Raw genomic sequence first — 26,329 nt, 5'->3', positions numbered from 1 at the left:
AGGATTTTTGCAGCTCTGCTTATGAAAGAGATTGGTCTGTAATTTTCCTTTCTTATAATGTCCTTGACAAGTTTTGGTACCAAGTTCGGAGGTGTTTCTTCTTTTTCTATTTTTGGAAGAGTTGCTTTTAATAATACATGTTTAAGGTCTGTAGTGAAGTTCATTTCTTTATCATTTGTGTTGCTTTATTGTCTTCATACATTTTGCTAAGAAGTTATCAACTGTAGTAATCTTTTCAAAGAACAATTTTTGTTTTGAGGCAGGGTCTCACTCTGTTGCCCAGGATTGAGTGCAGTGGTGCGATCATGGCCCACTACAGCCTCGACCAGGTGCTCGCCCTATGCCCGGCTAATTTTTGTATTTATTTATTTATTTATTTATTTAATTTAATTAATTTATTTTTTTGTAGAGATGGGATTTCATCATGTTGCCCAGGCTGGTCTTGAACTCCTGAGTTCAAGTAATCTGCTCACCTTGGCCTCCCAAAGTGTTGGGATTACAGGCATGAGCCATCACATCTGGCCCAAAGAACAATTTTTGACTGTTGAGTTTTTCTATTTTATTGATAGTTTTGTCCTTCATTATTTCCTTCCTAATCCTTTTTTGAAGGTTAATTGGCTGTTACTTTTCTAGCTTCTTGAGCTGGAAGCACTAATTTTTTGCCTTTTAAATTTCTATTATTCATTACATGTCTTTTAAGTATCCACAAGTCTTGACATGTGTTGGAAAAGGCAGTCTCATGCACACCGCCTTTCCACCCCTTCTCACCAAATAAAAATGGGCCTTGGGCCTGAAACACTTTCTTACCAAGAGATAGAGTCCTCACAGCCTGTGCGGGACCTGTCACTCTGTGTGAAATATTTTTCCCTGTTTTACACTCAGTGTTTCCTCCTTTGCTCTGCTTCAGCATGTGTGTCATATGTCACCTGGCTCACCTACAGTATCTCCTCATTGGGGAGGGGATGGAGGGACGGGGTTGGTCGGCTGTAGCCCAAGAGGGGTGTGTGTAGACCAGTTGTTGGCATCAGCTGCTGGGAGGAACTTGCTCACCGTGGGATACCAACACCTATTACTGAAGCTCATCTTGCTTTGTCTCCTCTCTGTGTGAGTAAAGCATTGTTCCATGCAGTGCTTGACTGTGCATCGTGTTTTCTTTGGTGACTATAATACCAAGATACAATGAACAGAAGTTCTAAGACTTCTACTCCTGATATTAGGTGACAGATACCACTCTTGACAATATGTGTTTATTATCATTCAGTTCAAAATGTTTTCTAATTGCCATTGTGGTAGTTTTTTCTTTATCTCACCCATTTTACATGTTTATTTGATTTATTTCCAATGAGTTGATGCATATTTAATTTTTTAAAAAAATTGTTATAAAAACATAAAAATTTATTATCTTAACCGGTTTTATTTGATGTGTGTGTTATTGATATCTAGCTCATATCCACTGTAGTTTGAGATGATACTCTAAGTGATTTTCATCCTTTGTTGTTTGTTGAGGCTTGCCTTATAATGAAGCCCATAGTCAATTTTGGTAATGTTTTGTGTAGTCTTGAAAAGAATGTATGTTCTTGGCCGGGCACAGCCCAGAACTTTGGGAGCCTGAGGTGGGCAGACTGTTTGACTCCAGGAATTCAAGATTAGCCTTGCCAACATGGCAAAACCCTGTCTCTACAAAAAAATGCAAAAAATTAGTGGTGATGCACGCCTTAGTCCCAGCTACTCAGGTGGCTGAGGTGGGAGGATTGCTTCAGCCTGGGAGGTTGAGGCTGCAGTGAGCTGTGATTGTGTCACTGCACTGCAGCCTGGGTGAACAGAGTGGGACCCTCTTTCAAAAAAAGGTAAGAAAAAGAATATTCTGTTGTTGAGTATAGTGTTCTGTGTATGTCAGTTAAGTTGAATTTTTAATTTTGTTGTTTAGAGCTCTTATTACATAATGATTTTTCTCTGCTAAAAAAAATGAGGTCTTGGAAAAAAATAGTGTCATCTATAAGCATTAAAAAATTAAAAATGAGGTCTTGAATGGTGTGCTCAAATTTCCTACATTTATTATGGGATTTGTTTAATTCTGTAAATTTTTGCTCTATATCTTTTGAAGCTGTATTGTTGGATGCATGCACATTTAGAATTTTTATATCTTCTTGGTGGATCAATCCCTTAGTCATTATAAAATGTCCCTCATCTTTAGTAATGTTACATTAAGGTCTATTTTATTTGACATGAGATAGCTACCTCAGCTTTCTTCTCTATGTCTTTTGTAAGCAGCATATAGAGTTGTCCTTTCATATCCATGGCTTCTGCATCCATGGATTCAAGCAACTGCAGATTGAAAATATTAAGAGAAAAAAAAGATGGTTGTTTCTGTACTGAACACTTGCAGATATTTTTTCTTGTCATTATTCCTTAATACAGTGTAACAACTATTTACATAACATCTACATTATATTAGGTATTATAAGTAATCTAGTGATGATTTAAAGTATATGGCAGAATATAAATAGGTTATGTGCAAATACTACATCATTCTATATAACAGGCTTTCAGAACATGTAAAATAATATGAACAAAAAAATTTAAAACAAAATATAACAGGCTTGAGCGTTTGTAGATTTTGGCATTGTTGTGGGGGTGGGATCCTGGACCAAATCCCCCTCGGATACCAAGGGGATACAGTGGGGCCATTTGCAGATCCTCTAGAGTGCTCTCTCCTTTCTATCTCCCTGTCTTTCCGCTTTAATACTCTGTCCTGCATACTCTAGCTGTTTTGACATCCTCCGATGTTCAGTTTATCTCAATTAATGAAGTCCACACAAGCTCCATCTGGGTTCTCTTTCCCTTTGCTGGGACCTGAGAATTCTCTCAAGACATTAAGCTGGGGCAGTCATAGAGTTCATGTTGTTTGTTTCCCATCTCTCAGGGATCACTGTTCTCTCTAAAGTCCATTGTCTTAAAAATTGTCATTTCTTATGTTTTGTCTGGTTTTTATTTGTGGGAGAGGGGTTGTTTCAAGTAAAAGGGTGAAATCCTGTCCCCATTACTTTGCCTTGGCCAAGAGTGAAAGTGGCCCATTAGATGATTTTTATCAGTGATGTTCAACCTTTTCTATAGGGTTAGAATTCTTTGTTCAAGTAAAATCTTATCCCCAAGTGTCATGTATATGTGAAATAAATGAGGGCAAGATGGTGGTAGTGTAGTATATGTGCACATGTGCCTTTGTATGTGTTGGGGTTATAGCAGAGCTTTTTTGCTCACTTGGATTCCTATTCCCATTCCCTGTGGGCTTTGTAGCCCAATTTGAAAGTCACTAATATAGAGAGTACAAATAGGTATATAAAAAAGTAAGCAAATGAGAAAATAAGCCAGTTATTAATTAAAGAGGAAACAAACTATCCAGGAAATGAAATTTACAGTATATCTCATGTTGGGGTTTGGAAGGATGTGTACAAAATAGTGTAATTGAAGATTGATAAAATAAAAAATCTAATATATTTATATTGGGTAAAGGAAGATAGGAGAAGTGACAGAGACAGCGAGAGAGAGAGTGTTTATGTGTGAAGGAAATAAGAAAGGTCAGTCTTATTAGAAGTCTCAGATAATGTGTAGACTTTACAGAAAAGCAGTTTAAGAATGGTATTTAAAAATAAGGAATTAAATAGCATGAGAGTTGAAAAGTAGTTTAGGAGGAGGTCTACTGTTGATTGATAAAAATAAAAATTACAAAAAAAAGCAGATGGTAGGTTTGGAAGTGGAAATAATTGAATACAAAATTCTCTTGCAAGAAATTTGGCAGAGAAGGGAAGGAGAAAGAAGTTGGCCTCTAGAAGTGGGTGGGCTACATGGCCACATAATCTATTTTTCCATCTCAAAACACTTGGACCTTTGGACCTTTTAACTTTTTTCCCCCTTTTTAACCTGTCTTTAAGGTGGGTTTTTTTTTTTTTTTTTTGAGACGGAGTCTTGCTCTGTCTTCCAGGCTGGAGTGCAGTGGAGTGATCTTGGCTCACCGCAACCTTTGCCTCCTGGGTTTAAGTGATTCTCCTGCCTCAGCCTCCCGAGTAGGCGGAATTACAGGCATGCAACACCACACCCAGCTAATTTTTGTATTTTTAGTAGAGACAGTGTTTCACCATATTGACCAGGCTGGTCTCGAACTCCTGACCTCAAGTGATCAGCCTGCTTCGGCCTTCTAAAGTGCTGGGATCACAGGCATGAGCCATTATGCCTGGCCTGTCTTTAAGTTTTATCATTTATTTGTTTTGGAATCTGCTAGCAAGTGAATCTTACATACTTGTGCTATATTATATTATGTAATTCTCTAATAGACACTCTAGAATTTCTCATTGATGCTTTTATATTTTGTAATTCTCTAATAGAAGCTCTAGAGTTCCTCACTTTGATTAGTTGTATCATGCAAGTTAAAAACTGTAATTTGTAACATACTCAAATTGAGAGAATAAAATATTCATATATTATCTAGAATCCATATTTGCTTCCTTTGTTTTTTAACCCCTTTAAAGTATTTTAAAGCAAGTCTCAGTCAGACCTTGTCATTGTCTTTGTGTATTTCAGTATAAATTTGTAAACATAAAAAGTTGTTTTTTTTGCATGATCACAGCACCATTATAACACTGAGCAAAATTAGCAGTAATGTCTAAGTACTGTTTAATACCCAGTTCATAATAAAATTTTACCTCAAAAAGTATTTTTATACATATTTGTTTGAGTTAGGAAACAAACTAGATCCATGCGTTTGTGTAAGTTTCATAAGCCTCTTTAAACTAGACTGTATGCTATTGACTATTTATTGGTGGGGCGTTTGTGTAAAAAGACCTACATTCTGGATTTGTATATTTTTTGTTGTTCTTCTTTGTGGTGTTTTTTTTTTTTAATTTTTAATTTAATTTTTTTTTAGAGAAACGGGGTTTCACCACGTTGGCCAGGGTTGTCTTGAACTCCTGACCCCAAGTGATCCTCCTGGCTCCCAAAGGGTTGGGATTATAGGCATGAGCCACCGTGGCCAGCCATGTGGTGTTTCTTTAACCCGTATATTTTCTTAAGCATAGGAAGATCTGGCCAGGCGCTGTGGCTCACACATGTAATCCTAGCACTTTGGGAGGCCGAGGCGGGTGGATCACCTGAGATCAGGAGTTCTAACCAGCCTGGCCAACATGGCGAAACCCAGTCTCTACTAAAAATACAAAAATTAGCCGGGCGTAGTGGCAGGCACCTGTAATCCCAGCTACTTGGGAGGCTGAGGCAGGAGAGTCACTTGAACCTGGGGGGCGGAGATTGCAGTGAGCCGAGATCGTGCCACTTCACTCCAACGTGGGCAAAGGAGTGAGACTCTGTCAAAAAAAAAAAAAAAAAAAGGAAGATCTAGAAGCTTGATTAGATTTCAAATCATGGGTAGTGCAGTGTATTTCATATTGCATCACATCAGAAGGTATAACATGTCAGGTTGTTTCATGAAATCAGGTGGTGACAGATGACTCCTACCGTTATAAAGTTACCTATCAATCTTTCATCTAATGGTTTTATTCATTGAAGATTGTTTCCTGAATACTTTTTCTGTTGTATCTTCCACATTTGTCAACTGGAGTTCTTTGGTAGATAACTTTCTCTCATTAATTAGAGCGGTTTGGATATTATGAAATATGGTTTGTAGAAAATGTAGGATAAATGCTTAATTCTATTTTAATTGCCAATTTTCGGAGTAACAGTGATAACTTCACCAATATTAAGCAATTAAAAAGTAGACTCTTGGGGTGTTGGAATTTGTTAAAGGGTAAGTTTAAATTGTATTTTTAACCAATATAGACGTTGTTTTTAAAAATCATGTGATGAGGTAAGGCAGAAAACAAATTGAGAATCCATTATTAATTTCCCTAGTATTTAAAGCTGTGAATATTTAAACTAAAGATTAGAAGTGATTAGTAGCTAAATTTACTAGCTTAGTAGTATGCATTTTAGGGATTAAAGTTTAACAGGATATAATTCGTCATGCAAAACCAAACGCATATAGGGTAGTACTAACTTGAGAGAGTAATGTTGAATGGCATTTCTAACTAAATTGAAAGCCTTTTTTTTTTTTAAGATGTGAAAGAGAATTTCCCCAGAAATGATATTTAACATTTAGCTATTTGGATTTAAGCTACTTTTAGAGACATATTGAAATTGTTATTTTTAAATATTATTTTAACATATATTTTGGTCTTAATTATTATTTTATAATTTCATCATTACTTTGCTGTTTTATATTGAAATTTAAATGTATCATTGGCTACATTTACAAGCTTACTGTGTGCCAAGCACTGTTCTGAGTACTTTTATGCATATTAACTTATTGATCTTCAGAACAATGCAAGAAGTAGATTCTAATATGCTGATTTTATATATGAGATAGAGACACACAGGGTAAGTGACTTGCCAAAGGTTACTTGGTTTGTATGTAACAGAGCTGGGATTCAAACTCAGACTCTGGCTCTGTAGCTCATCCTCTCAACTACTACTATCTGAAACACTTGACAAATAGTGCAGGATAAACCCCATTAAAAGGAGCTCACTAAGATTTATATTTTGTCTCAACTGTACTGAGGTGGAATTTTATATTTCTAGTATATATTTAATATAGTATACATAGCTAGAGTGTGTATAGTGTATTTTAATAGTATATTTTAGGTGGTTCAGCACATTGAGTTACTTGTGGTTTATATATGAGGTGGGAACAATGCAAAAGTAAGAAGTATTACCTGTACATCTTTAAACTGAAGTCATTGTTCTCCAGCCAGAGACGAGTAGAAACTCATCTGTAGCTGAAGAAATTGGGTTTATTACTCACTGCAGTAAGGGAGAACTACATTGAGAATGGTGGGGATTTGTCTGGTGGAGGGTTTGTCTGGATTTGGGGGAGGGTTCGAGGTAACGGTATTCTCTGGATTGGATGGTGTCAGGAAGGAAGTGGGACAAGTCTATGACTTACGGGTATCTTAATAGTACCTAGAAGGCTGAAAAAATGAAGCAGGGCCAAAGTTTGACTGGAAAAGAGCAGCAGTCACTCATATTAGCCAGGATAAGGAGGTATTTGGTAATTTTTGTCATTTGGACAAAGTTCCTATTTTTTTCTACCTTCAGACATGATTACAGAGTGGTTTTGTTGTTTTCTTGATCCATTATGATCACAGAGCAACCCTATCTACTGTTGAATGTTGATGTTCTGTAAAACTGTTTATGTTCAGCATGACTTCAAGGCCTAGTGAGTGCCAGGCCATTGTTTTGCTACTTATTTTTTCCACTAGTAAACCAGGTTCATTGCTGTAAAAATACAAGTTAGTAAACATACATAAGCCAAAAGAAAAAAGGTTAAATTACTTATATAGAAACAAGAAAATAAAGAAACAAGATTTAAACTACCTAGTATCTTTGTATACAAATAAATATTTATACATAAAATATTTTGATAAATGTGGGATTATATTATTCACATATCTTTTTATTCTAGCGGTTTCTTTGCCTATCATTTCATTTCCAATTAGGTAGCTGCTGCAATACAGAAAGTTAGGGCTAGGGTCATTGGAGTCGTGACACTGTGTCATCTTTATAAATGTTTAATTAGTGTTTAGTAATCTGTATTGAGTAATCATATTTGTCTCCAGCCCTTAAATGCACACATCTTTTTATGTTTGTACAAATAAATGTATAATATAGCATGGTCAATTTAGGGATATGTTTGATCATTATAGGCAAGAATAAGAGAATGCAATTTTTATAAGCTAGATGAAGACATTAATGTTGGTAACTAACTATATGAGTTCTAGTGTTTAAGTATTAAGTACCTACTATTTGCTGTGAAGATTCAGAAAATGGAGATGATGATTTCTGGAGTTTGAGGAGCCTAGAGTTTCTTTCATTATAAGCATTTCACAATGTTAAAAGGTTTCTTGATCTTTATTGCCGTATTTGAAATATTTTATCTATGACATATGAAGAAGTTACAGAACAGCATGTGTGAATTGATAGTGGCATTGTGATAAGAAATAACATGTTTTTCAATGCAGATTTTAATAAAATTATGATTATGATAAAAAATAGTCATTTTAAGTGTATATTCTTCCTGACAGTGTCTTTCATACAGTCTTTTTGAAATCTCGGTGGCAGGCAACACTAGTATGCACATTTTTAAAAAATGGGGATATTCAAAATACGTCCCTTTATACTAGTTCATGAAGTTTTACTGCATTATGTGAATAAAGGTAACAGCTAAGCCCTATATATAATAAAAAGCATTATATAAACACTGGTTAGTTGTATATTATTAATAGTTTCGGTAAATACTTTCACATCTTTTTTCATATGTCATTTAATATCATATCAATCTAATTGAGATAGAAATATTTACCCTCTTTCTTAAGCATTAGTTAAATGTATATACATACTTTTAAAACTTCTGTTCTTTTTTCCTATTCTTGCCCCATTGACATGAAAAAAATGTTCTGAATTCTTGCTTTCGCTTTCCTCTTTTCTCCCTTTGTTCCACTTGGGAGCCTTCAAAAGTTCTGAATTATAATAGAAGTGAAGTTGTTAGTTCTAGTGTCAGATTAATACAGAGGAAAATGAAAATTACAATTTTTAATAGACTTTTATAACTAGTATTGCTAATCACCTGTTTCCTTTTGAAATACACCTTCTTTGCTCAGATCTAAAAAAGGATTTGAAGTACTTGACTTAAAGGTCTTGACAAGCCCCAAAAGTCTCATTTTAAAAATACCGTAGAAATCTCTACTTACCTCTTTTTTCTTCCTGTAAGGTTACGTTTTTGTTTACAGCCAAAGTGGTTAAATTATAATAGTCAAAACTGTTATACTCTGAGTGTATAACACGGTGTTTAATGCATGTTATGTTAGATAATCTTTAAAATTAATATATAAAATTGAGTTTTTAGTAAGTTGGAGATTTGCCATAATGTAAATTATGGTAGATTGTATTTGTATATTTATTAACAAATCTATGAACGTTGTTAAGGACTTCTATAAGTAATGAACCATACTAGGAATAGGGCAGTGTTCCCATTCTCAGAGACTTTCCAATCTGTTGGACATAGGAGAGATTCCGTGTATGTGTACACACACACACACACACACACACACGTGCAAAGATTGTGATACAAGGCAGACTGTGAGAAATGGCAAGTATCAAAAAAGTTATATAGAAATACTGAAGACAGAATGGATAATTAACACTTTGGATCAAGGAAGGCATGTTATATGAATTAAGGGCGACATGTTAACATTGGTGGTCCTCTGTTTAAATATAGAATTTAAATTATAGATGTTAGATAAAATTGTATTCAAAGATGGTTCTTTTATGTGAAGAAGTTGGTGTTTTCTTTAATTAGTATTTACCTCATGATTTTCAATTTATCTTCTCTAAAGATAGGTAATTGCTTTTTTTCCCCCTTTTTTTTTTTTTTTTTAATTTTTGGCAGCTCTTCACAGATGGAATCACAAATAAACTTATTGGCTGTTACGTGGGAAACACCATGGAGGATGTAGTCCTGGTGAGAATTTATGGCAATAAGACTGAGTTATTAGTCGATCGAGATGAGGAAGTAAAGAGTTTTCGAGTGTTGCAGGCTCATGGGTGTGCACCACAACTCTACTGTACCTTCAATAATGGACTGTGCTATGAATTTATACAAGGAGAAGCATTGGATCCAAAGCATGTCTGCAACCCAGCCATTTTCAGGTACATTTTCTTTTCTGAATTTTTCCTTTTGAAAAATATGGGCATTTAAGTGCATTAAGGAAATATTTTTTAAAATTGCGTTGTCTTTGAGCAACTATTTGGTTAACTTAGAAACTTTCTTTAGCTAGGGTTTTTGTTTTTGTTCTTGTTTTCCCTAAAAAGAAAGAAGTAAGTTTCTTTATATTTGCAGTTTATCATCGTTGACTCTTTGCAAAGGAAAAACTACAAGAGCTTTTGGATTAATTGGCTGCAGAGAGTTAAGGCTTCTGCTTAGTTTTTTCTAGTTAGTGTTTGAGTTGAAGTGTTATACATTTCTTACTGCCAATTGCTTATTACTTAATTGTTCATGTTTTCAGAGTTCTTGCCTATTAAAATTTTATTAATTTGGTTAACAATTCTTTATTCTTTAAGTTGTTCATTATTTAATTTAATAATTTAATTTAATATATTATGTCACATATGCTTGATCATTTTTCCAAAATTGCCAACTTTAAAAATTCTCTTTCTGCTCTTGAAAACTCTAGAAAATGGTCCGGATTTGAAAATAGCATTCATAGGTTAGACCAGCAGTTCGCAACCATTTTGGTCTCAAGACCTCTTTATAGCTCTTTGAGGCTGAGAGCCCAAAGAGCTTTGTTTTAATATTTGATTAATGTTTATCAATATTTACCATATTAGATATTAAAACAAATTTTTTAGAATACAAGAATATCAAGTACATGTCCCGTTAGCTATCACTGTGATGAAATTATCACATATCATGTAACCTCTTGAAAAGTACACTGTACACTTGTGAGAGAGTGAGAGTGAGAAAGGTAAATAATGTCTTGTGAAAATAGTTTCAACTTTACAAAGCTCCTGAAAGGATTTCGGATGGCCAGGGGCTCCCTGGATCGTAGGTTAAGACTTGCTAAGTTAATACACTGACAAAAATGGAATGTACCAGTATCACTTACCTATTGTAAACCTATATCAAATAATATATTAAAATATTTTGTCATAGAAATCTGTTCAAACCCTAGTTTTTAGCCATCACATATATTTTCTTCTTTTACATGAGTCTAGTCTTTAGATGTATTAAAAGATTCTGATTAATACATTTGTGTTTACTGTGTGTCAATTGTTTCGTGGTCTTAGGCTTGCATATATTTATAAATCCTCAATCTTGTTCACAGTGGTTGACAAATACCTATATAACAGCATTAAAAATTAATAGATGCATAAATTGGATCCCCCCAAAGCTGGGTTTGTATATATACAAAAACGTATTACATGAAGTTCCTAGAGAAGGACCACATGAGTTGCCTTGTAACTAAAGCAGAGAGTAAAACATGATTGATCTATTTCAGTAAACTCAAATAGAAAAAGTAAAATAATTATAGTTTTTGATCAAGAACAGTGAAGGTTTGTCAAGGCCGACTTTGGTATTTGATACAATGTTATAAACATGTTTTCAGTAAAAGTATCCTTTTCTATACTTTTTGGTTAGATCTACTTACTTATTATTTCTTTCCAAAATGCCAAAGCCTTTATTTTTTCTCTACTTAGATCTTTTTAAAAATATATTTTTTATTGATATATCATAGTTGTACATATTTTTGTGGTACATGTGATATTTTGATACATGAATATACTGTATAATGATCAAGTTAGAGTAATTGGTGTATCTATCATCTCAAACATTTTTCTTTGTGTTGGGACATTACAGTTCTTCTTTTCTAGCTATTTTGAAATATGCAATAAACTATTGTTAACTATAATTTCCTTGCTGTATTATTGAATGCTAGAACTGACTCCTTTGATTTAACTGTACTTTCATACCCATTAACCAACTTCTGTTCATTACCCCCCTTCCTAGATTTACTCAGAATATGTGTAAGTGATACTAATGTAGGCATATACACATTTCATAAAAAGAATATACTGTGTTAGAAACCAAACATCAATACTCTGAATTCTTTGACAGCTGACTTGTAATAAGTGATACATTGAATTGCCCCACAATTTTGCAGAGGAGAAGCAGAGTGGAGGCTGAGAAAGTAAGCAAAAGAAGATGACACTGAAGAACCCTGTATGATAGGATATTGTTAGTTGGCATTATGAATAGTAACATTTGCTATTTAATTTGTTTTGCTGTTAAATTTATTTCAGATTGTATTCTAATTCCTATGGCATTTCTTATTGTTAAGCAGGTCTTAGTCACTATAAAACAGAAAATACGAAAAGAAAAGCTAAGGGAGGGAAAAGCAAGTTTTGATTAACAAAACATCTGAATTACACATGATTTTAAATAGGAGTGTGGTTTTATTGTTTTCAGATATGTACAGTGAAATACTTCTAAAATACCAAGTAAGCAAATCAGTAGATGATGGTCTGGAGCCCCAAGAAGAGGTTAAAGTTGTAAATTTGGGATGATGTGCTTATTTAGCCCCTTTTAAATGAATTTTATATTCTATGGTTAAAAAGAATCTTTGATTTTAATTTAATAGGGACTTATTGACAATTTGGGGTTAGTTGTCACATTTTGATTAATCCTTACGAGCTTTAATGTTTGAATATAATCATAAACTTTTAAGACACTATTGATTGTTAGGTCAGCCTAATAATATGCATGCAGTGATCTGGACTGATGAATCAGTAAATGTTGATTAGCGCTTTAGATCAAAGTCGACAGTACTTTCTTGAATTGGCTCATTCAACCATAGCTGTATGCTTATATTATGATTATGACGAAGGTATCTCATTTGAATGTAAAAGGCTTATGTTTATGTTTGGACTAGTCTGGGGGAGGAAGAAGAATCTAAACTGTCCTTGCTGTCTTAGTAATTTACCATTTGTGACACAGTAACCTTGGGGGAAATATGACCTAAATATTGTACAAAGAAGAACAGAAAAGGCTTTCAGAGAAAGTACAGGTAGTAGATTTTGGGCATACGTAGGAAATTAGTATGTTTCACTGTGATCACATTTGAACTGAACTTTAAAGGACAAGATAGCCTGTAGGAGGTGAGGAATGGTATAGGTAAAGACAATGAGCTGTAGTGCCTGACGGGTAATTTCACTTATGGAAATTTATCATTCTCTGTTTTATTTGAACTTCTTTGTAGCAATCAGTTATTACGGACACCTTCAGAAAATTTTGTAAAATTCAAAACTGTTTAGAAATTTTTTCAAATTTCTCATCAGATATTTCTTAGAAATTTGCCTCTTGTCAAGAACCTGGCTGAAGTTTAATGACAAACCACCCAGTGACAGACATAATGGAAGAAATGCAGTTTCAAATCAATTGTTGCAAGTTTATCGAAGAGCATACTGAGGGTACTGTAGTGGAACTGGCACCTTGTGGGTTGTGTGCATGTAAAATTGGTAGTGTTTTCTTTTGGAAATCAAAAGGACAATATATAATAACTCAAAAGAAAGTTACATGCTATATTTCTGGCAGCAACAATTAGAAGTCTCTTATATTCAGATATAACTAAGGTATCTCAACACAAAGGAGAATTATGCTACTGTTGAAATGTAACTTTTTGACTATTGTCTAATACAGGCAAAATGGCCGATGCAGGGCCAACAGGAAAAAATCAGCTTAAAAAATAGCTTAACTGTGGCTACAATTAGGCAGTAATTTGCTCATGCAAAAACTCAAAGGGGATATATAAAAATGAAATACTATGGGATGATAAGATTAAAGATTATTTTTCAGTTTCAAAATATTTTTGTTATTGTTAGAATATATTAAATTTTTTAAAAGCTTTCAAGAGAAGTAACAATTAGTGTTAGTGAATATTTGAGGAATTCTCTGAAGCCTTGAGGGTTTGAAACATTTGGCTTTAATGAGTGTGGAATTTTAAAGCAGCATTTGACTTGATGTTACTGTAGTAAAACCTCGCTTACTGAGACAAGGTAGGAGAAGGACCAATATATGATAGTGAAAATCAGATATCTTTTAAAGATTTTTAATTACCTTATATATACAAAACATAAGTTAATGGTTATTAAATAATGCTAAGTTATCTGAAAGAAGAGATTTTCCTTTTAAAGATTTTAGTTTTTTAGTGCATTTTTGATTCACGACAAAACTGAGGGGAAGGTACAGAGATTTCCCAGATCCCCTCCTTCCTCCACAGATAACCTCCCCCATTATCAATATCAGAGTGGTACTTTTGTTATAATACATAAACCTATATTGATACACCATTATCACCCAAAGTCCACAGTTTACATTAGCGTACACTCTTGGTGATGAACATTCTGTGGGTTTGGGCAAATATATAATGCATGTATCCACTGTTAGTAGTATCATACAGAGGAGTCTCATTTTCTAAAAAAATCCTCTGTGCTCTGCCTATTCATCCCTCTTTTCCCCTTAACCAGTGGCAACCACTGATCTTTTTACTGCTTCCACAGTTTTGCCTTTTTCAGAATGTCATATATTTAGAGTCATTTAATTAAGTAGCCTCATTAGATTGGCTTCTTTGACTTATACTTCCATGTCTTTTTATGGCTTATTGGCAGATTTGTTTTTAGGGTGCTGAATAATGTTTCATTGGATATACACCAAATCTATTTTGTTCATTCAACTGCTGAAGGACATTTTGGTTGCTTCCAAGTTTTAGCAATTATGAATTAAGCTGCTATAAGAATCCCTGTGCAGATTTTAATGTAGACATACAAATTTTTAACTCCTTTGGGTAAATGCTGACGAGCATGATTGCTGGATTGTACGGTAAGAGTATGTTTAGTTTTGTAATAAACTGCCGAACTGTTTCCCAGAATGGCTGTGCCATTTTACATTTCCACTAGCAATGAATGAGAGTTGCTGTTGCTCCACATCCTCACCAGCATTTGGTGTTGTAAGTGTTTTGGATTTTGGCCATTCTAATAGATGTGTAGTGGTATCTTATTGTTTTTGTTTGCATTTCCCTGATATGTGCTATGGAATATCTTTTCATATGCTTATTTACCCATCTGTATATCTTTGATGAAATGTCTGATAGGTATTTGGTCCATTTTTAAATTGGGTTGTTTGTGTTCTTATTGCTGAATTTGTGTATTTTGGATAATAATCCATTACTGGATACGGGTTTTGCAAATATTTTCTTCCAGTCTGTGCTTTATCTTTTTATTCTCTTGACAGTGTCTTTTGCAGAGGAGAAAGTTTAAATTTTAATGAAGTCCAGCTTATCTGTTCTTCCTTTCATGGATCATGCCTTTGGTGTCATTTTTAAAAAGTCAATTTATTGAAAAGTCTATCTTTTCTCCATTATATTTCCTTTGCTCCTTTTCAAAAATCAGTTGACTGATTTATGTGGGTTTATTTCTGGGTTCTCTATTCTGTTTCTTCATCTGTCTGTCTAATCTTTTGCAGATGTCACACTACCTTAATAACTATAGCTTTATAGTAGGTCTTGAAGTCAGGTAGCATTAGTCCTCCAACTTGTTCTTCTCTTTCAATATTGTGTTGGCTATTCTGGGCCTTTTGCTTCTCCCTATAAACTTCATTTTTTACATTTTAAAATTGACTTTTTAAGAATTAATTTTTAATTGACAAATAGTAATTGTGTATATTTGGGATACAGTATACGTGTAAACTTTAGAATCAGTTTTTCAATATCACAAAATAACTTGCTGGGATTTTGATAGGAATTGCACTGAATCTGTGTATCAAATTGGGAAGAACTGACATCTTGGCAGTATTGAGTCTTTTTATCCGGGAACATGGAATATCTCTTATTTAGTTATTTGGTTTATCAGAGTTTTATAGTCTTCCTCATATAGATCTTGTATATAGTTTGTTAGATTTATACCTAAGGATTTTATTTTTGGGGGTGCTACTGTAAAAGGAGTGCATTTTATTTTCAGTTTTCACTTATTCATTACTGGTATGTAGGAAAGCAATTGACTTTCATATTTTTTTTTATCCTGCAAGCTTGCTATAATTGCTTATTCCGGGAGGTTTTTTTGGTCCATTCTTTTGGATTTTCTCCATAGAAAATCATGTTATTTGTGAACAAAGACAGTTTTATTTTTTTCTTACCTCTTATTTTTTTTCTTGTCTTAATGCGTTAGCTAGGACTTTCAGTACAGTGTTTAAGAAGGATTGGTGAAAAATGATGTTCTTTCTTTATTCCTGATCTTAGTGGGAAGTCTTCAAATTACTTGTCATTAAGTAGGATGTTAGCTGTAGTTTTTTTGTAGATATTCTTTATCAGATTGAAGATATTCTCTCTTTATTCCTAGTTTGCTGAGTTTTTATGAGTGCTAGATTTTGCAAAATGCTTTTTCTCACATGTCGATAGGTTCATGTGATTTTTTTTTTAGTCTGTTAATGTAATGGATTACATTAATTAATTTCAAATATTGAACCAGCCTTGTATACCTGAGATAATCCCACTTGGTCACAGTGTATAACTTCTTTTTATATATTATTGGATTTGATTTGCTTATGTTTTGTGTCAGCAAATATATTATATAAAAAATAAACATTTAAAAATAATCTTTTAAATAAATAGGAAATATAAAAATATACCGTTTTCTGTTGTATATAATATTTGCTAATAGAAAACAATTGAGGTATACTTGATTAAGTGTTTTTAAGAACTCTTTTCTTTTTCAATGAGCATTTTGTTTAGTTAATAAAAATTTGATTTGTTTATAGTTGTTCTGAAAAAATTTGATTATGGTAAATACTACATAAAATTTACCATTGAAGCAGCATTTTTATCTGGGGTAATACCTGAGGTTGGTTGTCCCACAACTACAGAAAACTAGGATGCAGACAACCAGAGTGAGGTTAAGAGCGGAAGTTTAATAGGCAAAACAAAGAGAAGAGCTCTCTGTGCAGAGAGGGGTCAGCGAAAATGGGTTGCCAGTTCTGTGGTGAAATGCACAGGGTTTTATAGATTAACTTGAGGATGCAGTGTTTGATTTGCAGAGGGCACGAAAGATTGGTCGGACCAGGCGTGCCTTTTGCATAAAGCGTGTAGAAGCTGGTGGCCCCACTTTAATCTTTTATTATGCGGATGGTTCTCTACTTGGCCAGTGCCATATTGCCTGCTTCTTTTACTGGACACGTGGTGACAAAGAAAAGGGAAGATGGAGGTTCCATTTTGAACGTACCTGGCTTCCAGGTAGCCCTTTTCTATTGGCACAGCTGCCGGCATTCCCTCATGCAAGCTTCTAACTTGCTTATATATATCTGCAGCTTGAATTTTCAGGCTGCTCTTTGTTAGAAGTGATTTGGGGGCTGCTTTCTATTAAAAGGGAGCCCTTACTGAGAACTCCTTTACCCTCACTATCTGCCTAAATAATTTCTTTCTGGCTCCAGTGTCACCATCTTAACGATTTTTTAAAACGTACAGCTCAATAGTGTTACTGCATTCACATGGTTGTGCAACTAATTTCCTAAAATTTTTTTTTATCTTGTAAAACTACAATTCTATCCTTTTTTTTTTTTTTTTTTGAGACAGAGTCTCGCCATGTCACCCAGGCTGGCGTGCAGTGGTGCCATCTTGGCTCACTGCAACCTCTGCCTCCCAGGTTCAAGCGATTCTCCTGCATCAGCCTCCCGAGTAGCTGGGACTACAGGTGCCCACCACCTCGCCCTGCCAATTTTTGTACTTTTTTAGTAGAGACAGGTTTCACCATGTTGGCCAGGCTGGTCTCGAACTCTAGACCTCGGGTGATCTGCCCACCTCGGCCTCCCAAAGTGCTGGGATTACAGGCATGAGCCACCACGCCTGGCCAATTCTATGCTTTTTAAACAACAAATCTTCCTTCCTTCCTCCAGTCCCTGGCAACCATCATCTACTTTCTATCCCTAGGAATTTGACTACTTAGGTACATCATGTTAGTGGAATCATGTAATATTTGTCTTTTTGCGACTGGCTTATTTCACTTAGCATGAACATGTCAAGGTTCACCTTTGTTGTATAGCATGTGTCAGAATTTGTTTTTCTTTCAAGGCTTAATAATATTCCTTTGTATTTATATACTACATTTTGTTTATTCATCTATGGGTGTATACTTGGGCTATAGTCACTTTTGGCTATTGTGAATAATGTTGCTGTGAACATGGATATGTAAATATGTTTTTGATACCCTGCTTTCAGTTCTTTTGGATGAATGCCCAGAAGTGGAATTGCTAGATCATAATGGTAATTCTGGTTTTAATTATTTGAGGAACCACCATACTGTTTTCTGTAATAGCTGCACCATTTTATATTCCCATCAACAGTGCACAAGGGCACCAATTTCTTTACATTCTTACCAACAGTTATTTTATTTTTGTAGTAACCATTCTAATGGATATGAGGTGATATCACATTGTGCTTTTGATTTACATTTGCCTGATGAGTAGTAATGTTGAACATATGCTTATTGACCATTTGTTTACTTTTTCTAGAGAAACACCTATTCAAGTCCTTTGCCTATTTTCTCATGGGGTTGTTATTTTTTGTTGTTGAGTTGTGGGAGTTTGTTGTATGTTCTGAATATTGACTCCTTGTTAAATATATGATTTCCAAATATTTCATCTCATTCTGCAGGTTGCTTTTTCAGTCTGTTGATTGTGTCCTTTGGTGCGTAGTTTTTAATTTTGATGCGGTAGAGTTTATTTTTACTTTTGTTGCCTGTGCTTTTGGTGTCATATCCAAGAAATCATTGCCAAGTATCCAGTGTCATGAAGCTTTCCCCCTATGTTTTCTCATGAGAGTTTTAATAGTTTTAGTTCTTACATTTAGATCTTTGGTCCATCTCGAGTTAGTTTTTGTATATGGTGTAAGGAAAGGGTCCAGCTTCATTGTTTTGGATGTGGATATCTAGTTTTCCCAGTGCATTTTGTTGTCCTTTTCTCATTGTTCTTCTCTTCCCATTGTTGTCCTTTCCTCATTTAAGGTTCTTGGCACCCTTGTTGAATACTGTTTGTATAATTCTGGGTTTGTTTCTGGGTTCTCTGCTCTATTCCATTTATCTATATGTTTTTCTTTGTGACAGCACCACAATATTTTGATTACAGTAGCTTTGTGTAATAAGTTTTGAAATCAGGAAGTGAAAGACTTCCAACTTTACTCTTCTTTTTCAATGTTATTTTAGCTACTCGGGTCCCTTGAGAGTCCATGAATTTTAGGATAGCTTTTTCTTTTTCTGCAAAAATTGCCTTTGGGATTTTGATAGGGATTGCACTGAATCTGTGGATCACTTTTGGTGGTATTGACATATTAACAATACTGTTTTCCAATCCATGAACATGGGGTGTCTTTCTGTTTATTTGTGTATTTAACTTTATTCAGCAATGTTTTATTATTTTCAGTTTACAAGTCTTTCACCTCCTCAATTATGGTTATTCCTGAGTATGTATTTCTTTTCGATGCTATTGTAAATGGAATTGTTTTCTTAATTTCCTTTCTAGATTGTTCATTGTTAGCGTAGAAGTGCAACTGATTTTTGCGTGTTGATTTTCTGTTCTGCAACTTTGCTGAATTCGATTTTTAGTAAAAACTAAATTTTCTTAAAATCATTCTTTACAAATTTCATGCTTTGTTCAATCCTTATTTATCAAAAATTTTAGATGAGTATGGAACTTGTAATTAGGCCATGGTTAATTTTTTAAATCTCTTCACAAAGTCTAGTTTTTAAGTATATAGGTGGCTGCCATGGTTACAATTGAAGTATACTTATTTCCATGGGAAGATTTGTGTTGTAAATGAACTTCCTTCCTTTCTGCTATGATCTGAATATTTGTGTCCCCTCAAAAACCTTTTGTTCAGACCTGATTCCAGTGAAATAGTATTAAGAGGTGTGTCCCTTTGGCAGTATTAGTCATGGGGGTGGAGCGCACATGAATGGCATTAATGCCCTTATAAAAGAGGCCCAAAGAAATTTGCTTGCCCCTTCTACCATGTGAAAATGCAGCAAGACGGTTCCATCTGTGAGGAACAGAACTGTGAGAAAGAAATTTATGTCATTTATAAGCTACCTTGTTTATGGCATTTTTGTTAAAGCAGCCTGAAAGGACTAAGACACTTTACATGTTAATTTTGTTATATAAAAGATAAAAAAGACCAGTAATTCTGAGACCTGTAGATACTGGCTTGAATTCTGGAGTGTGAGAAGAAGATGATGTGGCCTTATTATCAAAGAATCAACAGTATTTTAAATGGATGCTCATTTGGTTTTTGTATAAGAAAACATTACTTTTGTTACAATTATTAGTACATGAGATTATTAAAAATCCAAAATAGATTTTAATCCACCTGACAATAAACCTAATAGTGGAAGACTTCTCTGGTCTTATGGTGAATTTCTAAATGTATTCCAGGTCTGTTGCTAAGATAACTGACTCTAATTTAGAAAATACCTGTTAAGTACCTCCTCTAAGTTCTGACCACAAGAACAGATCAAAGAATAAGACGTAGTCTTTGTCCCTTGAAGGATATCTTAGTGGTTGTATTTATCAATTGTATTAATAAAGCAATCTTTATTATTATTATTGCTATTCTCTTTTGAATTGTATAGGAAGATGCTGACTAACATTTTAAATAACAACAATATATCATCTTATGTGGCAGATGTTTTAAAATTATATAAAAGTAATTCTCATTTTATCTATAATTTTAGAAATTTGTTCAAAGGAATAATTGTATTTGATAAATTTTTAATAAAAATCACTGTAGTTGGAAAAATTTTACCTCTGTCACTCCATGACTTGTGTGCATTTAATCTTTCTATTGTCACTTGTAGGAAGTTTTTGTTTTTGAAACGTAGTTTTTCACTCTTGTTGCCCAGGTTGGAGTACAATGGTGAGATCTCAGCTCACTGAACCTCCGCCTTGGGTTCAAGTGATTCTCCTGCCTCAGCCTCTGTAGTAGCTGGGATTACAGGTGCGTGCCATCACGTCTGACTAATTTTTTCTATTTTTAGTAGAGATGGGGTTTCACCATGTTGGCCAGGCTGGTCTCGAACTCCCTACCTCAGGTGATTCACCCACCTTGGCCTCCCAAAGTGCTGGGATTACAGGCGTGAGCCACGGCGCCTGGCCAACTTGTAGGAAGTTAGTGTGAAATGGGAAGTTAGTCTATAGGATATTTGGGGTTTTTTATTTTTATTTTTTATTATTTATTTATTTATTTTTTTATTTTTGTTTTTTTTGAGATAGAGTCTCGCTCTTGTTGCCCAGGCTGGAGTGCAGTGGCATGATATCAGCTCACTGCAACCTCCACCTCCTGGGTTCAAGCAATTCTTCTGCCTCAGCCTCCTGAGTAGCTGGGATTACAGGCATGTACCACCACACCAGGCTACTTTTTGTACTTTTAGTAGAGACAGGGTTTCGCCATGTTGGCCAGGCTGGTCTCAAACTCCTGACCTCAGGTGATCAGCCTGCCTCGGCCTCCGAAAGTGCTGGGATTACAGGCGTGAGCCACCATGCCTGGCCTATAGGATAGTTGTATATGAATCTGAATGTGAAGTTCATATTGTCATTATTGAATTTTAAAGTTTAAATAGATCAAATTTTTTGTAGATGTTAATTTTTTTTTCCTGGTGTTTGGGGACATATGACATTAGATCTGAAAGATAACTTCAAAACTATATAACAGGCCAAATATTTTGCTTTCCTTGTAAGGAACCCAAAAACCAGATGAATTATTTGTTTAAGTTCACAATGCAAATACAGTGGCAAAGTCACCATGAAAACCCAACTAATTTTGTGCAGCGTTATAGGGATATTCTATAGTGATACAACTTGGCCTTTGCATCACATTATCAGTTCAAATCCTAGCTTAGCTCGTTAGGTACCTTCTTGCTAGAAAAGGCAAGACTTTCAAAATTAGTTAATACTTTCTCTTCTAACTGCTATTGATGTTCAACAAATTTCATTAACCTGTAAATGCCCCTTGGAGTTGTGGCCATACTGTTTTATTCATTTTTTAAGTATTTACAGTAGAATTGTCATTTCAGTTACTATAAGCTGAGTAACTGGAAAGCTTCTAAGATTACATTTTTTTAATACACAGAAAATTCAAGTAATTTAAAAACTGCTTTAGATTCATCTTGAAATATGTATTTGCTCTGGAATGACCATATTGCAGCATGATTCTCATGAACTTCAAAATACTTTATTTCAAAAACAACTTGAGGCAGCAAAAGTATTATAGTTGTCTGACTTTATCCGTGTGATGTGCAGGGCCTCCTTGTCTTCTGATCTCAGTAAGCTTACACTGATTGTTTCAGATCAGAAGAGCAGAAACGGCTTAGTTCTAAAGAGACTGTTTGGAAAACATTTCCAAATAACTGCAGCACTTGGGTGACTACTTCCCTAAGTTTTGCTTATTCACTGAAAGCAGAACTACTGTGCCGAGCCCTTCAGTGACATGGGCCTTCTGCTCTCCCAGACGTTTGCCTCTCTTCATACCTGTTCTGAATCCAGCATGGAGCAGACGAGAAGTCATGGAGTTCTGACAGTTCCAGCACGTGTGTCCCCTTTGCAAAGGGAAAAATTATGTTTTGTAAGAGACCCCAAATCAGAGTCTCATATAAACCCTGGGGTAAAACTATTAAAAATGACATTATTATTCATTTATTTTAAAAAACCACAGCACATAAAATTTGTTAGAGTTAAATACATGTGACCCCCTCCTAAATCATCTGTTTCATTTCAGTAAATATTTCTAAGATATAATATTCTGTTGACATAGATCGCCCCTTGTGTTTCTTGTAACACAGATTGCATCTTTCTTTGAGCTTTTTATTTCCCCCTCTTCTCTGAAGTTTTAAAACCAGTTTTAACTGGCTTACTGTGTGTGTGTGTATATGTCTGTGTGTGTATGTGTGTACGTGCATGCATTTGCACTTTCCTTTGTTTTGATTTTATCACCACCTGGCCTTTTCATCAAGTTGCCTGGTGCTTAAGTACCACAGTTCATTTGTGCTTAGCTTTCTGTGTATATATGAGACTGACATAAAAATAGATTTGTTTTCTGTATTCTTGTGGACATGAGTGTATGGTCTTAGGGAGGGTCATTCAAAATGACTTAGTTTGTAAAAATAAATGTTTATTTACTCATTTGTTTGAGAGGTATGAACCAAAGTACACTTATATAAAAAGGTTATGGATTTTAATATTTTAATGTATTAGATTAAAGATGAGGCTAATACTGTTGCTTGAGGATGATAATTTGACAATTTACAGTGACATAAAGGAGAAAGAATTTATTGATACTTGTAATTGAGAATACTGAGTTCAAACATGGGGTAAATCCAGGGACTGTAACAATGTCATTAGGAATATCACTTTATTCTGTTTATTCTTTTACCTTTTTTTCTTTTTCTCACAAACTTTCCTTAGGACTATCCATAATAATAATCAGTAGGTTTCTCTAACTGGTTTAACCACCCCAAGGGGAAAATTTTCTTAATTTTCTAATAGCTTCAAACAAAGTTGATAGCTTCAACAAAATTAGGATTAAGTCTCTGGCTTAACTTGGGTAATATGTGCTGAACCAGTCACTGTGGCCTGAATGATAGAATGCTCTGAGCAAGTCAGGGTCATATGTTCACTTACTACTGAAGTGAGTGATGCACATGGGATGCAGTTAGGATTGAGATCAACTCTGTAATAATGACATGAACTAAAAGTAAGAGGGATAGAAGTTTCTCCAAAGGAAAATCAGGACTCTTTAGTTACTAGGAATGAGATAAAAACAAGAATATTCACAATAGTATAGAAATGTAATAATAAAAATGTGTTATTTAAGGATTGATACAACTAGATTCTCTATGGGCCTTACTTAAGTGGTTTTCAAATGTTTTTGCATATTAAAATCACTTGGGAAGGTTTTAAATATCTCAGTGTCCTGGCTGCACACCAGGCCAGTTAAATCAGTTTCGTTAGTACCTAAGCCTGTATAATTTGTTTCGAAGTTCCATAGGAAAATCATGCTAACAAGAACTAGGTAGACAGAGCTGGTAGAGTCAAGGTTCAAAAAGAGGGATTTCAGGGGACAGAGAAGTTCACATGGGAGAAGCAGGATCCAATGAAGAGAACACAGGGGCTTCAAAGAGAGACAGAAAGGAGGACCTCCAGCCTAGGAGGTACCTTTCAAAAGAAGCCTGGGACTCCAATCTACTTTCAGAGAGTACACTCAAAATCTTAAGTATCAGAGTTCTTGCCAGCTTCAATGGATGTTCAGTGGTTCAGGAATCTGACTCACCAGTGGATCCCTATTAATCAGTCAGAAGTGAATTCAAAGGTGCAAACATAGGGTCCTGGGTCCAGTGATGAATCTGATTCTGAGTCACAGCACCATAACTGTTAAAGAAAAAATTATTCAGTGATACTTGTTAAAGCATGATAAGGCTGAGTTTCTTCAGAATCATTGAGATATAGGTATAGGGACCACAGCAGTGGGATTTTGGAATTGGAGAAGAGAGACTGGGCCCAACTCCAAATACAGTATGAGCAAGTGGGAACATATACCCAGGGAGCAGGGTCAGGGTTGGCGGATAGCAAATTAAGAGTAATATCAGAGTAAGGGGTTTCTGGGTAAAACAACCTAATGGTTCTTGCTGAAGATGGCCAGAGTAATCAGAGTAATTAATTTGGGGAATGGTGAAGGATAAGGAACCTGATCAGATATCAAGGGTGGGGATACTCTTGCTAAACTGACTCAGCAGGGTTCTTGCTAAAACTGGTTTTTACAAGAGAGAGCACAGGTAGGTCTACAAGAAGATTCAGGAGACTGACTAAAGTTTCATCAAGAATCTTTGTCAGGAGACATGACCTTTATGATACTTAAGTTTTTCTTTTTATGCGGTTTTGTTTTAAACAGGCTAATAGCTCGTCAGCTTGCTAAAATCCATGCTATTCATGCACACAATGGCTGGATCCCCAAATCTAATCTTTGGCTAAAGATGGGAAAGTATTTCTCTCTCATTCCCACAGGATTTGCAGATGAAGACATTAATAAAAGGTAAAATTATTTTTACATTTGAAATTATGTTTTACATTGCTTTGCTCTATGATAGGGTTTCAAAGGTAATTGTGAAGTTTCATTGTATAAAATCTGGTTTTCTTTCTTTGCATTGAAGTAAAATAAGCATTGATTCTTTGGCTGTCAGATAGCACTACAGAAATAACTGCCTCTCCGTCCCCCTCAGTGTCCCCTCCCAAAAAATATGCCCTACAACAGCAAGGGGTAGAGGTGGAAGTAGGGGAACACCACTTAAAAATAAAGAGGTAGGTGGTAATGGTGAAGCAAGATTTTTCTTGACTTTTTAAGGTACTGCAGAGTTGAGAGACAAGTCTAGTATTATACAGAATAAGAGCACAAGAGCCTGGAGCCCAACTGAGATTAAATCTCAGTCCTGCTAGTTAACATTTCTGTTGTGTAACTCACTCAACTAGGGAACTTAACCTAACTGTTTTCTTATGTATAAGATGGAAATTACAATAGTAGTATATTAACCATATAGAGTTTTTGTGAGGATTGAGATAGTATATGTAAAGTTCTTTAAAACAGTGCCTGGTCATCACTTATGTGCTGAGGTAGCTGCTGTCTTAAAAATTACTATTGTTATTCAAAGAAGATTATTTGAGTTGTATTTTTTCCCTAGGCTCTCCAAGGTATACTTTAAATCCTTGAGGTTAATGATTCTTTAGAAAAGCTGGAGGTGTACTATGGTAAATAATAGGAGGAAAACCCTTGCCCCAATAGAAAATAATACAACTAGAACATAAAACACAATTAAAATATTAAATAGATTTTGTGTTTCTTTTATTCCATTTTGTTTGTTCATGATTATAAGTTTTATAATCCTTTGAATCCCACAATTTTCATTTGACACTACCTTTAAAAAAACAAACAAACAAAAAAAACACCGCGTTTTTGACCAGTCATACCATTTTGTAAAGAGCATTATGAGGATTACTTATGGAAGTGGTATGTAGAGAAGAATACAGTAGTGGGGAAAATATAGGTAGAAACCACCTGAACAGGCAAATTAAGTAATGTAAAAAGAATCTGTATTATACTGTTAATGGAGAAGCAAGGAGGAATTTGAGAGACTTTGGAGAAAGAATCAAGAGGTCATGACTTAAAGTATTAAGGGAAGGAGGGAAGGAGTATAGCCGTTTTGTAAGCCTGATTGGTGTTATTAAGGAATTAGTGGTAGTAGCCCAATTTTGTTTCTTTTGATTTTTTAATCAAATTAATACAAGTATAGATAATAATCGATATAGATGAGGATAGGACAAAAAGCTTCGATTTCTAGTCCAGCTTACCATGCTGTCTCCCACCCTTCACAGTCTCACTACTGTGTGGCAATTTCTATAATATTTCTGTTTTTAACATAACTGGATTATATAAGGATAACTTTACTTTTTATCAGCTGTAGACAGTAATCTTTTGACTTTTCTGAGAATTTAGATTTATATTGCATTCACCCTTTCAATCTTGAAGTACGTATTTTTAATTTTTAAAATATTTTTTGTAACTTTAAATAATATACTTAAACCTCTGTTTATTAAATGCTTTGTGTCTTAGTTTTGTCATCTATAAAACTGACATAAATGTAAATTACTTAGAAT

General features: G+C 34.7%; 1 protein-coding gene across 2 annotated transcripts in view; it reads left to right on the top strand.

The window, feature by feature from the left end:
• Window positions 1–26,329, top strand: part of ETNK1 (ethanolamine kinase 1) — a 65,750-nt gene that overhangs the window by 9,797 nt on the left and 29,624 nt on the right. Inside the window, exons 2-3 of one of the 2 annotated variants that reach the window (XM_055280376.2) lie at window positions 9,488–9,747; window positions 24,573–24,713. In XM_055280376.2, the coding sequence (XP_055136351.1) occupies window positions 9,488–9,747; window positions 24,573–24,713 (401 nt within the window). The other variant, XM_055280377.2, reaches the window with a different exon arrangement.

Source organism: Symphalangus syndactylus, chromosome 5 (genome assembly GCF_028878055.3).
Source record: "Symphalangus syndactylus isolate Jambi chromosome 5, NHGRI_mSymSyn1-v2.1_pri, whole genome shotgun sequence".
Lineage (NCBI taxonomy): Eukaryota > Metazoa > Chordata > Mammalia > Primates > Hylobatidae > Symphalangus > Symphalangus syndactylus.
This window is presented reverse-complemented; position numbering and strand designations above follow the sequence as displayed.